Source organism: Rhopilema esculentum, chromosome 4, assembly GCF_057945365.1.
Source record: "Rhopilema esculentum isolate cy_ngs chromosome 4, ASM5794536v1, whole genome shotgun sequence".
NCBI lineage: Eukaryota > Metazoa > Cnidaria > Scyphozoa > Rhizostomeae > Rhizostomatidae > Rhopilema > Rhopilema esculentum.
The window spans coordinates 5,139,434-5,156,834 of NC_142818.1; the positions used below are offsets into that span (position 1 = coordinate 5,139,434).

The following is a 17,401-nucleotide window of genomic DNA, read 5'->3' on the forward strand; positions in this document are numbered from 1 at the left end:
AAAAAATGACCACTAATTAGATCAATTCAGCACTAATTGGCAACATAAATACGTTTAAGATAAATAGCTAGACTGAAGACTCGAGTACCATAAGATGCACCTTAATCAGCTCACCTTGACTCGAAGCCTCGATTTTGTACTAAATGACAAGGAGGCAAAACCACTTGTTGCTGTTGCTGTTGGTCTTTTCAAACCACCCCCGGATAGAACAGTGTAGAATTCTAGGACGAATGTAGAGCAGTGTGTGATATTCGATACGCATCATATGGGATTTACAAGTCAAAGTCAAATAACTGTCAAAACCATAGTGGATTTTGCTCTGCGTACTTAACGCTATATCTCAACACGACGGCCTCAACACGACGGCAACCTTTTTAGCATAATGTATTCATTTAAAAGGAGTTTGTAAAACTAACCTTCCAAGAAGCTATGAATTTAGAGCATAGATTCAAACGTGAGAAAGGATTAACTATTTGAAAGATAAGCTTTAGAAATAACTTAAAATGCTTGTTAAGTAACGATTCTATGCGCTAAAAATGTTTTTTGTAAAATAATCTAAAGAATCATTTTTTCAAAGAGATTAAGGCAAAACTAAGCCAAAATCAATTAAAACAGTGTTATTTCACTGATAAGTTGAGACTGTCATTAATAGGTATGTGCCAGAATAAAATGATAGGGACTTACTTCCACAGGAATCGTGTATAGATACCCTGCCAAAAACACGACTTTGGTGACTTCCCACTTTAAAGTCGATTGTCACAAATATGATTCCACGCACCACCCATCGCAAATGAGCTGGTCGTGGCCTACTCCATTTCACTTCTTTCATTACCAGTTTTTCAGACGTCTGCAAAATCAGTTAATGTCAAAGTTTTGACTTAGTCAATGTAAATTCGATAATTCAAAAACACACTATATAGCACGAAAATATGTCAATGTTCAGTTAGAGGTTGGGCGAATCGCAGCTAGCAAGAGAAAAAAGGGTCAGATGCGCAGATTTCAGTTACCAGAGATAAAATTTCATAGCTTATGAATTAGGAACAACCAGATTTATCAAAAAGCCACAAACAAATTGGCAGTAGACATCACAAAGTCTCGTGAATATAAAGCAGGAGGCTTGGGAACATGAGCAGAGAACTAGCATATCTATATCAAAATCACAATCTAAGAAATAAAGACAGTGCTATGCGATCCTCAAGATGCCATGATTTTTGCATCTTATGCATGAGTACCGAAGGCAAATGATAAGAAGAATAATCACTATTAAATAATTTTGTTGGTTATTTTCTTCCTATTAACAGTGACACAATATCTCTTAGCAAATGAACTATGGCAAATTTTCCAATCGAACATTTTTATCTGATACCCACCATTTCTTCTTCTGTAACTTTGAAAGAGTATGTTTTTAAAATCGGGGATAATTTGTCAGCTTTCCATGGACGCTTGATGACCTTAACAAGAACGCTGCCTTGCTTCATATTACCTAAAAGCATAAATGCAGATATATGTTTTTTTGTTGCTGTGGCAGCATCTTGCCAGTAACTGTTGTTTTATTAGAAGACATATTTCACCCTTATATAAAAAGGCACTGTCTATTTCATATGAATGAGAAGCCATTTTTCTAAGGCTGATCTTTTACAATTAGAAACTCTGAAGTAACCTGGTCTTGTTTTGTCACATACCTAAGTAACTATGGAAATGATGATTCAAATCAACCTTTAAGATAGTCAAATTTCAAAAGTTTGGTCATAATGAAATTTTCTAATATTGGAAACTATACGATTCACACAATCTTCATTATGACTGTTAACTGAAACCAGGGGCGTCGTGGCGAATGAATTCTAGAGGGGACCAGAAAGAAAAGTCTTCCGACAAAATTCCCTTGATTTATTTTAATCAAATAGAAACATTTCGGGGGGGGGGAGAAAAACACATAACCTTTGCCTTAGCTTGAAAGATTTTTAAAATGCACTTTTGCTTTGTCTCTTTTTCTTCATACTTACTGTGAAAGTCCCTGACATATCGCAACCTTATAGATCGGTAGATTAGGACAAGGATTTGAATAAAGTCACTACCTGAGGCGGTACCATGGTTGCCACCAAAGGGCAAAATTTTTATAATCTTAATGCTACAAGTTCGCCGGAAATTGCATTCCTTGGAGAAAATTTCAGTAATAAAATGTTATTCTCAAAATTTTCCTTGTTTACCTTATGCAATATAACTGCATAAATTTTCAAATCTGGAACAAAATTTCCAAAACTGGTGATAAGCACAAAATTGGCACTGTCCTGGTCTTCATTATCAAATAAAGATATAATTTTTGACCAATGTTGCAATTTTCTATAACCAAACTTGGCCCTTGAAGATTTGGATTTTAACTGACAAAATCCGAGCAGCAAATCACTCTAGGGTAGAATAGTTTTTTTGTGGAAATCTAGTATTTTCTTTACAAAAGTGATTTGCCCCTCGAAAATACAAAAAGTGATTTATGTCGCTAAAGGTTCGTTTCATTTCTCGCTTTCATTTCTTGTCTAAGTTTGAGAATTTTCCGACTTTCCGACTGGTTTTCCCGAAAATCCGTCGAATTTTGAAAACAGAGCAGACGGGGTCACTCCCCCTGCCCTCGGCCGCGACGCCCTTGAATGAGACAGTAGAATGAATCCAAATGGATTTATAATAACATATAAACCCCCAAAAGTCAACTGCCTACCACTTGAATCGAACCGAGCCGTCTTGAAAAGCATGCCTAACTTCAAACTGATCTCATCGCCGTACATATCAGTGTCAATAGAGGCAATGCCAGCCGCTATGTGAGGCGTCTCTAGGAATTGCTGAAATGGACTCAGCAAAGCTACAAACGGCACTGAAAAAATAAAATCGTAATTATTAACCAAGTCGTTTTACTTTTCTATGCGTAGTGGATACAAATCTACATTCCAGTCAGACGTCTTGGAGGTATGCAAAAACGAGCATGTGGATTTTTACGTCATAACTAAACTTGTGTAGAAATGAAAACAATTTGATAGAATTAGAAAAAATATGATAGGGTTTTTATTCCTTAGAAATGACAGGAATCACGAATTTTCAGAAAGAGCCAATCAAATCTGTGATTTGATTCCAAGCATTTTATGTTTTCTTCTTGATATTGTTCAATGTAAAACGGCATTAAACTGTTTCGGCCAAAACCTGGCACAAACCTCTCAAAAATTTCTATTTTTCATGTTGTTATTTTTCATGAATGTTGTTAGATTTATCAACTTTAAACACATCAGAATGTCATGGAAAAGCAAAGTTTTGGTATTGTCAAAAGTTTGAAAACGCGACATATAAGGACAAATTTGAGACATTGAATATAAAATGATCAAAATTCTATGTCTCAAATTTTCTTTTTGGACGAATCTTTTTGGTTATCATCACTCAACAATACGTTTTTTGAAGTCGACCCTAGAGCTAGTATCCTCATCTAAGCCAATTTCGTTTATGAACAGTTCCTTGTTCGAAGCTTACCTTCACTGAACTTTTCGTATGGTGATATAACTCCTTTCAGGTCCGTAGAATCATTCAGATGCAATTCAACAACAACTTTGTTCATTTTCATCAAATCTTCGATCTGGGAACCAGGCAGTTCAGATTCAAGGCAATACTGAAACGAAACATTTCTTATTAATTTTCTAACGTATGCTGTGTGCTAGTATAGTCTGGCTTTAAAAGACAGAGTGCTGTTTAAAAATTAAGGCAGTGTGAATGCTTTAACGTATCTGTTTAGGTTTTTGAATGAAGAAGAATTAGACTAGATTCGCAAACTGCTAGCCTACATTATCTAAACTATAAGAAATTAGGTCGATTTGCTGTTATTATTTCATAGAGCCTAAGCTAATGACAAATAATTTGCACTGTTATAATACTCAAAGCAGGTTCATATGATGCAAGTCTTACTTTGAATGTTAGATTGCTCATGAAGTATCAACTGTGAAAATCTGCATATTTTGAGTCTGTTCGTTAGTATCTTACATAGCTATGACTACGGAGTATTAGGACAATGTCCATGTAAAAGATCACTTCAAAGTTTAACTTATTAATCGTATCATTGAATACGCTTCTTTCACCTACGGTGTTTGTTTGATCCAATCTTCAGCACAAAGTAGCGAATTAATTTTTTAATCCTGGGTAAATGTTGTTTCATATTGGACATGCAAATTAGATGGAATCAGTTGGCAGACAATGAATTGGAAGTAATGTTTTGAAACACAAACCACCTTTTAGGAAAACATAGGAAAAATTAAAATGCTATGGCATAACTGTACTCTTGTTGCCAACGGAAAAGAGACACAGTAGCTAATGGAAAACACAGGAGACGCTAATTCTTTGACTACAGAGACTTATCAACAAGACTAGTATTCGAAGAATCCTTAGAGGATAATGATATTTTAGAGTTTCAGACAAACAGACTGAAAAATGGAATTGAAGGTACAATTCAAGGGCAAAAGTTGCAACACTTATACATAGCCAACTAGGTTAATAATCTTTAAAAAAATCGCTTCCAATGATTGGTTAACATGTAAAATGGAGATATAAAAGAAATAAATGGTGAATGGATTTGACAGAATCTGACCGTCTTCCAACGGTTTCTGTGTGCAATTTTATAATAGATTATGTTATTTGAAAATGAAAACAAAGAACTAGAGAAAGACTGGACATCTTTTCGGCTGAATTGTTCTGCTTGCAGTGCAATAAACGAATTTCTTCAAAGTAGATACTACAAGTAGACGCGAAGGAGTGTATTATCATCCATAGCTAATAGACCGAAGTTATGGCCACTAGGTGTCTATAGAACTCATGATTCAACAAAGAAGCACCAGATGCTTAAATTGACTATTTTGGGTATTTAATGGATGTTCATCCTTAGAGCAAATAATTCATTTGCTGCTTAACGCCCATGAATTTTTCTAGTTTGCCTCCTCTTTGCATTGAGGCTCTCTGTGCTGGGCAAAGTTGCTTACGTTCTGACATAGCAAATATGTTTTGTTCTTGGATTTTATAACAGAACAAAACCCTCAAAATGACGACCAGAAGACCACTTTGAATTGTTATTCGTTAAATTGTCTTTCGCTTCCCTGTTTGTTCCAAATTGTGTTTGCAAGGGAGTGAATACGGTTGTTCAGCTAAGTGAAAGCACGATACAGAAAAATGGTGAAACGCCATACCTTGCCGTTGTCATTATGTGTGACAAACTTTTCCTCGTTAATCGAGTGATAAATAGTGTCATCATTCTTGTTTTTCAGTCTAAGGAACTTGATTCTTCTTGTATGACTGTTTAAAAGAAAACATTCGAGAAATTGATAGAAAATATAGACTCAAGCAGGAGTATAATCTTTTGAAACACATGTAGGCTCATGAAGGGGGAAGAAAAATAATTACCTTTGCATCTACAAAGTCTAGTGTTTTTATAAAACATTATCTCTATCACTTGTGGTATATGGTCAAAAAAGCATTTTTATTTCTAGGAAGTCAAAATAACTATTCAGAGTCATAAGTCCAACCTGGCAAAATCAAACTCAACCCAAACATTGGGTCAGTTTGAGTAAGTAAAATAGCAAAAATTTAAAAAAACAAAACTGCCTGTACAATTTTTTTACATTGTCAATAAGACCTTTTAGATATTGAAATGAATAAATCACACTGAGGACTAAGTCTGTCTTACCAGGGACAACAAGATGGTGGAGATTAATTTGTTTCAGGGCCTTCATCTTTAACTGCGCAGTGTAGTTTAGCAAGAGTTTTGCTCCTTGCAAGTGCTTCTTTAGGTTTAGGATTGCACTTCTAACTTTTCATTGTGGAGAGCTTCAAGCAATACCCGGGGTGGAACATGTATATCCCCGCGTGGCGACACGCTATGGGGCATTCCGCGTGGCAACATGCACGTCAAAGAACATCCCTCGTTATCGTTATCGAGGAACATCCCTCGTTAAATCCATGTCTTAGCAATGAGTTTCAGATCTGAACATAAGGCAACTCAACATGGTCAATGAGCCAGATTAAACGTTCAATTTTTTTAAAAATTTTTGCATTGCCTTTTTTTCGGCTAATATTCAATCAAGGTACTTTTTTATCGAGCGTTTAGTAACATTTAACTCATAACATTAGCATAAAGAATATTTACCTTTCGAACTTTATGCAGGTGAACATTGACTTTCGTGAAATTGTCAAATGGAATCTTCCTAAAGGCCTTCGGTGGTGCTTCTTTGAAGATTCGTGCGATGACACAATAAGGGCGATGTACTCTACAAAACATTTAATTGACTTGATTGCAATCAATTGTTCCAGTATCCATTTTCAAAGAACACCCACGTGGTTCATCTAAAGGTTTCAATACTAAGCATACAAGAAAGTGATGTCTGAGAGGTTTGATATGTATAGTGACCTAGAGAAAATTTCATGAGGTAAAATTTTCCAAAAAGAACCATCAAATTTGACACAGTTATTGACTCGTCAAAGATTTGGATGATCTAATCGATTTTATAAAAAAGTAGTGGTAGATCATACAAAAAATTATCCATTAACATACCATTATGACAAGTTGAACAGCATTGTCCTTTTTTGGTGACTGGGTCTGCACATGGCACAAGTGGACACTCAGCCCGCACGCTGCGACATGAGACTCTCGGTCTTAGAAATGCAAACTGTGGATTCTGAATGTATGGAATAGAATAAATCCTCAGCTTTATGATATTATTGTAAGGGACACCTTAATTAGAGAAAGTATTCAGAAACGTAAGATTCTTGTATTGATCGAATGCTCAAAAAATGTATTTCTAATCAGCTTACAAGAACAAGGCAAAATACACGTCGCTTCACTTGGAAATGGCTCGTTCAAAATATGTTGCAGAGTCATCAATTTTCAATGTCAAACAGCACTTTAGAATCAACACTTGACGTAGGTACTGGGTGATCGGAGAAACCATTTCAATGTATAGCAATGTTGTCATCGACATAGTTATTATGTCATGCTTCCTATTACCACATAGTATTTGACCTGCTAGTGCTTTTAATTACTATAGAATGAATCCTGAGATCTTTGATTAAAGACTCAAAGGATTTAATACGTTGTTTAAACTGTCATCTGTTACTGTTTACAAAAGAATGAATCCACGAGCAAAAGTATGAGAGGTGTTGGGTTATAATATCCTTGAGATTAGAAACACAAACATAAGAAATTCCTTATTATGTTCACTCAAATAGTCCAGACACAAGACTCTTAAGATATCACCGGTACTTTTGTTGAATAACTCATAAACTGCGTAAAGGCGAAATTATATTCATCAGAGTAGCATACACTAAGTGACCATAGGCACACACTGCACAGGCAGAGACAGAAATTGGTGAACTGCAGCTGTAATATATATGTATTACAGCAGTGGGCGTGTTTGAAAGATACGTCCATGGCTTAGGTAGGATTTTGGCCGAACAAAGTGACCACTTGACTGGACATCGATACTGGATCATCTAACTTTTCAGGGTGAAAATGTTGTATTCGATCAGCAACGTTCAACGCAAAATACCGCTTAACAAAATTGTTGAGCAACCAATGCTATTAGACATTGGGAGTCTTTTCTCTGTGCGGCTCCAATAAGTGCTCAGGTGTATCGTTGACTGTAACAGGCCTTTAAGCACCCAGCCAATGTTTTAAAGTGATAAAGAAATTGATCCAGCTGTCATAATCGTGTTTGACCCTTAAGTCATTCGCAGCACTCCACAATGGATCTATGTTTACTTTTAAGAGAAGCTGGTTACGTGCTTCTCTTTGTAGCAAAGCTAAAGAAGAAGTAAACATTACAGGCAAGCCCTTTCTTGCGAAAGACCTTGAATTGCAGCTTTCAGCTGAAACAGGGCTCATATTGTGCCAAACTAGCGGTTTCACCAAACTCAGTGTACTGAATCTGGTAGCGAGAGAAACCATCATAAGGAGACAAATTTTACGACGACACACTTCTAATGTTCCTCTCACAGATATGATTTTAACGGGGGATTACATATGATGATTGAAACCTGGTTGACTTACAGGTTTTGTATATACATTGGTTTTGCCTGTTGCAATACCTCGTAATCAGTTGTAGAAGATAACACTGGATAAATCCCCAAATACTTACCTTCAAACAAGTACAATTCATGCATGGCATCAATCCAAATGGATGGAGGACTGGGCAGAAGCTCTGTCCTATCACGTACCAATTGTTTGCAAAGTGACACTCTATATCAGAAAAAAGTATGAAACTTTAGATTGAGGTGAACAAGCAACGGTACAAATTATCTTTATTTTGAAAAGTAAGAGCTAAAACGACATTAAATCATTGTTCTGTTCTGTCAAAAGTTTGAACTAGCTGCAGAAAATTAATAATAAAAGCTTAGACTATTTTGACATTTTAATGACATTTGATGTTCAAATCGATAAAAACAGATTAATTTAAAGGCTGTAGTTTGTTTGATTTGTGTGTATAAGCTTTAGATCTGTGTTAAAGATAAAACAGCTTTTTCTTTATAGATGCACCAAACATAATCATTCATGATTTAAGTCTTGATTTTACCAGACAAAAATTGGCAGTAATTGGTTAGAAGCCTTGCAAAGTGTTACATAGTACTGCTTTATTTTGCAAAGTATAAGTGATATTTTGCTATATTATGCGATATTATGGGATATTTTGCGATATTGTGTGATACTATGCAACACTATTTATAACTTTAGAGACAGAGCGTTAAAGTTTGAGAAATCTCATCATAAAATAAATTATTGCTTAATTAAATGATTGATTGGTGATAATTTTCGATATTATGCAACTTTATGCAATATCATGACCCATAGATATAATTTGATAAATCTCATCATAAAGAAAAACTTTTTCCGAAAATGCTGCAGGAAAATGTTAAATATTATAGCAAAGTAATGCCCTGGACCAAAGTGGATTTCAGAAATTTGTTTACATTTATAATGACGAAGATTCGAAATCTATTGAATCAAAATAATCTGGCCGTGAATCGGTTCAAACAACAAGAGGAGACACAATAATTCTGCGAATGTGGGCAAAAAGCTCACTGAACATCATAGTATGGGTTTTGAATGATAATTTAACCAAAACCGTGATGAATTTATCATAAAGTTATGATTCACAAGATGGAGAATTTTTGGTACCAACACAACATGCATAAGTTTTCATGCTTCAGTTATAATTCATTTTTTCACCATCTAATAATATATATACATCAAGAATTTGCGATATAATTACCATTTGGTGGTTTGTTCATTCAAGGCTTATAAATCGATTGCCTAGGCAACTGTTAGTTTGTCCAAAGAAATAGGTACAATTAGGGTTTTGGATTATTGAAAAGCCAGTTAAAATCGTTTTATTCATTTTCTTCTTTCTTCGTGATGATTTGGAAAAGAATCGATGTATATACATTATGACCGCTATGGATAAAAATGATTTAAAAGAATAAAACCATCGAAGTATATCATCGAAGTAGTGAATCGTGGGCTTAACATCTTTAGAGATGCAACGTAGGTAGCGCCAAGGTAAGGTAGGGTGCTCAGATCCTCTCTTCAAGCCTCAAAGAGACTTTTTTAGAGGTGGGAATCGCAGTCCTTATATTAAATGCATGTATATTTTGGTTTTAGGTATTCCATATCTAACTATTTTATGTGAGACTATAAATTTTAAATGGCTGATAAGTATTGGATAAGCTTTGTTCTGCTCATTGCGAAAGGGCATATATCGAGAAATGAGAATATTTGGCCTGGTCAAGGAAGTGGCACGTAGAAAAGTCATTTGGAAAGTTCACTATTCTAGCTTGCTATGTCCACAACGTTTTACGTTTCGCATTTTAATCTGGCGTAAGCATCGCTGTAAACTGATATGTATTACCTACCCTTGGCTTTTTGCACACATAACGGAGGGATAATGATGAATAGACAAGTATATATACACCTGTTGTGTATTCCTAAAGACTTTAGTAATGCTTTATAAAAGATTTCTGAGCTCTTTGTCGGCAGAAGAATTAACTCTTCCGTAGACGGCCCCTTTGAACTGGCAGCAAGCATCCAAAGGTTAACTGAAGAACATATTATGTGGTGAATTGAAAAGTGTAGCATAAGTTATGCTACTGTAGCTAACGACTACATGGAAAGTGGCCTTATTAACGGCAGGCTTTCGATGACATCCTGATCAGAAAGAGAACGTTTCTTGAATTTTGAATGTTGATAGGACTTCTGACAGAGCATTCAGCGCTTAAGAAGCTTCGTGATATTGAATCTTATTAACCTGGTTTAGAGAATGACTTTGATGGTTTCTCGCGGTTGTATAGAATATCTAAGGATAGGAAATTAGGTGAGCGAACTGCAGAGTTTAACATTCCCTTTGATATTAATGTCATTTTACTAATCAAAGTACCATTGTAAAAGTTATACAGCCTTTACATAAATACAATGTTTTAATGATAATGGACATCAAAGAATACAGCAACGGCGCCCCATCAATCGCGAAATATTTATATCAAATTGAAATCCAAGCATGTCTCTATGACCGTGACTCGACGTTTCTTATAGATAGGAATCACAGTTGAATAACAAATAATCCATATTTCCATGGATTATGCTCCCGATATCCTTGATAATCGGTTTTCCGTGTTGATCTCTGTTTCTAGCAGATATCTAGACTCCAGCAAACCACAATTTAATCGACTCTGTTTGCTCAAACTATGTCTGAACTCACAACTCTAAGCGCATTTTGTTAAGTTTGCTAAGTAGAAGTAGATTGTATTACCCGCCTAGAAAAAGGTTCGGTACAAAGGTTTTCTACATTTGCAAAGAAGAGAGCATGTCTACCCTTCATTACCGTATACGCAGTAAATTTGTATACAAAGCAACCCTATTGGTATTGTTATAGGTTTTCCATGGACTACAAAGATAGCATAGATCCAGTTTTGTACTATATGATACGTTGGGTGTGGTCAATGGCTTGGACCCTTAAAGGTAATGTGTCCAGCTAAAGCAAGCAACTCTGCGGGGGTTTTCAGAAACATGTGATTTTACATGTCATCGCCCCGGCAATTACGGTCGCTCTGTTTATCTACCCTGCTGCGAAGTTAGCTTTTTATGTGAGCAGTTTTGCATCCTAAGAATACTAACCAATCACAAGCCGTTTTTTTATGGGTGGTGTGACAAGTTGGGTATACGCAGTCTTTTTATATAGACACATTACCTTTAAAGAAAACCCTACAGCACAGTAAACCCCCCAACCTCATGGAACCCCCCAGTACTCATAGATGACATAATCGTGTCACAAAAGGGATACTATATGGATCTGCTCTTTCCCATATAACAATAAAATTTTCAATGCTTTCTTTTGCTATACTCACAAAATCACAATTAAGCTATTAATGCCAAACTAATGCTTATGGCTAGGCTGACTTTTTATTTTGTCTCTCCCTCCCCTCCCTTTCTGTTTGGATAGAGCATGACTTGAAAAATGCAAAGTGACTCAAACTATCCCACGGGTGAAAGGCTTCTGAGCCCATCTCATCTTTACTTCTGGGCCCAAAATTTGCAATTTTCTATTGAAAAGTTTCAAAAAGTTTCATATGTTTCTATTCAAAAAGTAACAGCGCTTTCACTAAACTCCCCTCTTCCACACAGAGAATGATGTAGATCTTTAAAGTAGATATATTTACAACAAATTAGCTAGATGGCATTTTATCGGGAACCATCAAACTTTTTGAGCTTGTATTTCTAAAAGTTTGTAATTATAATCGGAAGAAGGGAAACAACCAATCATATAATGTAGGACTTTGTGCATTTTCTTTCAAAATGCTAGCAAGGGTTGTATGAAAAATGCTTGCAAGTGTAATTTGAAATCTCAGCTCAGTCTAATTGACAATATTTTGATCATATAAATAATAAGCATATGATGTGACAGCAGTTACAGTTGATACAGATACAGCAACACTTACGTCCTAAGGCTCGTTACAAAACTAAACAGAAGTTGAGAAAGGATAAGCATTTAAACTTGGTTTTGGGGAGACATTAAGTGAAAGCAATTCTGATTCTGCGGAACAATCCAAAAGCTAATTACTTTTTTCACAGAATCATTTTATTCAAGATTGAGAATTACTTTTTTCGATTTCAATCAATCATTTGTTCTTTATAGCAATGCACTCCTTGCGTAAAGATATTGCCTTCTGCGTTAATTAGCACCATCTCCATCCTTTACCTTTGGGCAGTGACAGAATGGATCTTTCCTAATCTTGCAAAAGGAATATTGACATTCCTTTTTTATAACCATCTTAATGCTGTCATTTGAGCTGGCATCTTTCTCGTATCTCCTTGAATACTGATTGAAGAGGGAACTACATAGAATTGGAAATAGACTATGTAAGTCTTACCACATGTTTCCCATTCTTGATCCACTGAAACGCATATTATGCAATTGAATTATTAAACGCGAAATTTTATTGCTATTTGCTACTTAAGAACCGGGACTAATACAAGATAACAAGGTACTAATGGGAATTCTGCTGCTTTAACACCAAATATATTTTTGCTCAGCTCTTTAGCAAAACTTTATTTCACAATTACTCGTTGCGCATTTGCCAATAGATCTATATTTTAATTTCGAAGAATCATTTCCTCAAATATGTTATTGGATACTAGCATCTGCTATAAGATATGCATTAAAAACTGCAAATTGCACTACCGGACTATGCCTTGTCTATCCACAAATTCATAAAAAGTTCTTTCCAATAACCCATTGCAAATTTGAATGAATATTTTCTGTGGGTCTTATACATACTTTTACACAGTTGATCTTGCAAGAAGTATATGATTTAAGACTTTTTACTGAGTGTTTCAGATTATGAGCGACTTCAGATTTTATGTTGATAATTGTCTGGTCGTGTAATGTTCTTTGTACAATGTCAATGCACTTCAAGTATATTTTAGGATTTTCATGTTGACCACCAGTTGCAGGACCACCTCACTGAAAACACTTTTCTATCCTATCTGCGAGACTGTACAGCTTTGAAGCAACTTTGGTTTGGTTGGGAAAGATTAAAGAATCGTGCCTTGATCAAAGTTAAACTACTTAGCTAGTTATTAGTTAATTGCACAGCAACTTTCATGACCGAAAGAAAGATCAAAAAGGCGCCATCATGTTGCCCCTAGCGCTGGGTCTAGCCAAAATCCTTTAAAGATTTACGTTGTCACAAGGACCATAGACCAAAGAGGCTGGAGTACGGTCGCTCAAACACACAGATGTCTTTACTTAAACAAACCTCTATCAGTTGTCAATGGAGACAGACTTTTCAGTGGGCTTGTGTGTCATTAGCAACACCCTAGGTCATATAAGCATACTATTTAAGTTTTAAACCAAGATCATTTTCAAGTAGTGTGTTCTCAAAGCATATATCGTTTTTAAGAGAGTATATCAGATGACTGTCCATACACTGGAACAAATCTATGTTGAATAGAGATGGCTAAGGAGATTGATGTCTATTTCATTACGATCCAATGCAAACGTACTCTTTGGGACTAACGAAGAGACGCGAGACAGTTCACGCTTGCCCTTTTCTTTTTGAATTGTGACCAAGTGTGAATCTAGCTACAGAATGCACAAGTGATATTGTCGTGAAGTTAACTTTTTTCAACGTTTTAAAGATTTCAACCATTTTGCAAAGCAAAGTTATTCAACGATCTTAAGCTTCTTAAACAACTTTTCTAACTTATATATTTTAATTAAAGAATAACATCATTGATTTTTCTTTACAAAATTTTTTCAGTAAGGGAGCATTTTCAGATTCAATTCAGAGCGTTGGTTTTTGAGCGAGATAATGAATTGAAACATGAACCACGGGAAAGGAAAAAACTGACAAATCATAAGGAAATCGGATTAATGTCCCAACTACAAATCCCTAGGCCGCGATGTCTCCATATGCAATTGAATTATTTTGATAATTAAGCGCATTGATAAAATATTCAGTAAGGTTGCACAGAAATCATTGAAATAATCCCAATTTAGCTATTTACAATAAGCTGATAATACGGAACGCAAGTTTCGAAACGGACCACAAGCGCCCGTAAGAAAGATTGGAATGTAAAAGAAATGCTTCAAATATGTCCTTGATATTAAGGTTTTTGAGAACTTTTTACACGGTACCATCATAGGTATTTTGCAGGGTTTTTCGTCGCAAATAATCAAGGTTCTTGTGAACAAGTCATTCTGCATCAGTTCATTAGACTAAAAGCCTAGAGAGCAGCTTCTTAAATAGTTGCCAATTTAATGGCTACTTGGGAAGCATCCTCTCCCGCTTCTCCCTCCCCCAATATCAATTTTTGTCCCGTCGATAGAAGAAGATGATACACTCCCAACGGCAAAGCAGTTTGTTAGGTATTAAACGTTTCTGTTACAAATTTTAATTCCAAGGACTATTATATAATCCTCAAGTGAGATAACATACAGGTCTCGTCTTCAAATGGATTTTTGAAAGAAAATAATCATAACTCGAGGAGCCAAATCTCCTCTAATCTCGTTGCCTTGTTGGCTTTTAGCACTGGCCCCCTCAAACTCCAATTTTCAATGCCAAACTTCCAATTTTCATGCCAAATACTTTTTTGATAAAGTATCTTTTTATTGCCAATGTTATATTAGAATTTCCTACCAGAGCATCCGGTCCTCTAACGGCATTACTAAAACAGTCCAAATCCGTTGGCAATGTTGCTAGATATGAAATAAAACAAATTATCTATAGGCAAATCTAATGAAAGAACGCATTGCGGCAAATGGTATTAAATAAAAAGGAGTCTGCCTTTGGAATAACGGGAAATATTGAATGGCATCGGGTTATTCTTTGACGATCACAAACTGCTACACATCGGGTCTACCTGTGGTTAGGTTATGTTCAGCACAAAGTCAAGTCTTGTTGTTCGGAATTATCTTGCTGCAATTTATAAGGAGCCTTTTACTAGAACTTCTTGCAAAACTGCCAACTGTTAAAATATCTTAACTGCTCAAGGTCTTAGCTGTACCATAAAGAAATGCGAGGCGAGGACAATGTAAGTTCTTAAAAGAAATAAGTGGAGAAGTTCAGTCACTTTCAATACACAGAGCTTCGCCAGTAGATTGGTTAGTAGACAGAGAATAACAGATAGTTATCCACATTTTCCCATTCATAGCCTTTCGAAGGGGGATTTACTGGGTGGCAAGCCTTGTTTATATATATATATACATTCTTCTCTATATATCTACAGCTTTAAGTGCAAATTATTTCAGGCCATTGTACACTTTATGTTTAGAAAAAAAGCCTTTCCGTAACCTTAAACAAACCTATTAATTATGATACATCAATCTTCGAGGAGGACACGTCAGATTAGAGTTTTTTATGAACTGCTCCTTATCTCTTTTTCAGACTCGTACTCTTCAAATGTGCCCGCTTCAAATATACCACAATATGAGTAACTATGTAGAGGCTTAAGAAATTTTTGGAGTTTCAGAAAGCAAATGTTTATTGTAGTACCAGCAAAAATATTTCACATTATTTCACATTGCTAAAATAGCTCATAGGATTCTTGCCTCAAACCAAATATTACCAGGGGGGGGGGGGGGGTAGTAGCACGGGAGAGGAAAACGTTTTTTCCAACCAAATCTAGAGAAGCTCATCCGTAATATCTGATTTTGGTCGAGTCTCAATCCGAGTTTCAATCCGAAAGATTCCAAGTTTAAGCACCAACATTTTTAAAAAGGATAGCTTTATATGAGGTTAGGGAGTTCCTTAAAATCCTAAAATAGTTTCTCATTTTTTTCTTAATACTGACATTTCTAGTTGTAATCGGACCAGACTTTTTCTATACTGCCCATGCAGCAGGGTGTCTCTCATATCGTTAAGCATTGGTTCGAGTCTATGAACTGTTAGATGGCCTTAAATGTTGGGAGAACTTGGCTTTGTATGCAATATTTCAACGTGATACCGATTTAATAAGCCACCTGGATGATAGTGCATATAACATACGTCATTTAACTATTGCCTTCTTGCATAATTACTCACCCAGTATTTATCGATGCACCACTTTTTGTGGTATAGCATTGAAGCGGTTTTATTTCCAATCATATTTACTGTTTATCTCTAAATAAAATGGCATGCTTTTGGTAAAAGTGGTTAGTCACAAGTGTTTAAAGATGTAAAATTTGTTTGTAGAAAAGTATTGTTAATACCAAGTTTTTTAATAGAGTGACGTCATCAAAAACCTATTTTTAGAATTTTTGAATTTTAACCACATAGCATAAAAGATCACCATGAAATACTTTCAAATACGCAAAATTGGCCAAATATGTCTAAAATCGGTTGGGATATGGCTAATGAAAGATTTGAAGTTTGCTAACGAATCACTGTTATTTTGGCTCTGTTCATTAAGTTATGAAAAGAGACCAAAATATAGAGGTTTGATATGGAGAGAACCAATAAACACGTGGCCATATATCTGCCATTTGGTAATACACTTGACTGGTTTTGCACATTGAGAGGTATTTCATGATGCTCTTTTAGGTTATGGGATCCAAATTAAAACATTCTAAAAATATATTTTTATGACGTCATCGCTTTAGAACTCTATTATGCTTGGATGGAGGCGTCTGTAGATTCTAAACAGTCATCAGGTAAAGGGAAATGATTAACGTTATTTTGGATGCAATCTAACCTTTGAGCTAAGCTTGAACCCCGAAATATATTACAGGATTACTTCAATTCAGTTTACAAACAAATTTCGAATTCTGTTCCAGCTTAAAGCAGATCCAAAGTGTCTATTGCTCTTCCTGAAAAGATTTCATCAAAACCAGATGCAAAATCCATTTCTTTCTTATTAACTCTTTAGCATTTTGAAAATGGTTTCTTGGTATTTTTTTATCTTCAAACGGAGGGTGGGCTGATTTCTATGATTTGAATTACCGGAGGGTAAAACTTAGCTACTTTTTGAACCACAATCAAATCTCTTTACAAGAAATAATTAGGTGGTAAACGACTTAGACGAAAGATGACCTTGTTGCTTTCGTCGTGAACTCTCGAGATGACGTCTTTTCAGGAATAAGGACGTAGCCTCAGAACTGTGTTGTTCTTTTGAGTATCACCAGACTTGTGATATTGAATCCTTTATCAGTATCAATATCAGAATCAGTATCAGTATCAATACTAGTATCAGAATTTTTACAGAATACCTTCATTTCAGTCCATGCTGGTAAACAGGGGCTCGAAATTTTTCAAGATTGTTTACCTAAAATAATGTTGAATCAAATGCGTTCATCGCTTTTTTCAATTCCTGCTTAATACCTTTGTGAACTACATGAGGGTCAATAGACTGCATAAAAAACTC

General features: G+C 35.5%; 1 protein-coding gene across 1 annotated transcript in view; it reads right to left on the reverse strand.

Annotated features, from left to right (window-relative positions):
• The window catches only part of LOC135691196 (chordin), a 31,616-nt gene that overhangs the window by 9,182 nt on the left and 5,033 nt on the right, over nt 1-17,401 (reverse strand). Inside the window, exons 2-10 of the mRNA XM_065208986.2 lie at nt 8,148-8,248; nt 6,566-6,689; nt 6,161-6,281; nt 5,205-5,310; nt 3,508-3,643; nt 2,711-2,863; nt 1,371-1,483; nt 685-847; nt 115-221 (exon numbers count right to left, since the gene is read on the reverse strand). Of these exons, the coding sequence (XP_065065058.2) occupies nt 115-221; nt 685-847; nt 1,371-1,483; nt 2,711-2,863; nt 3,508-3,643; nt 5,205-5,310; nt 6,161-6,281; nt 6,566-6,689; nt 8,148-8,248 (1,124 nt within the window). The remainder of the gene's footprint in view (nt 1-114; nt 222-684; nt 848-1,370; nt 1,484-2,710; nt 2,864-3,507; nt 3,644-5,204; nt 5,311-6,160; nt 6,282-6,565; nt 6,690-8,147; nt 8,249-17,401) is intronic.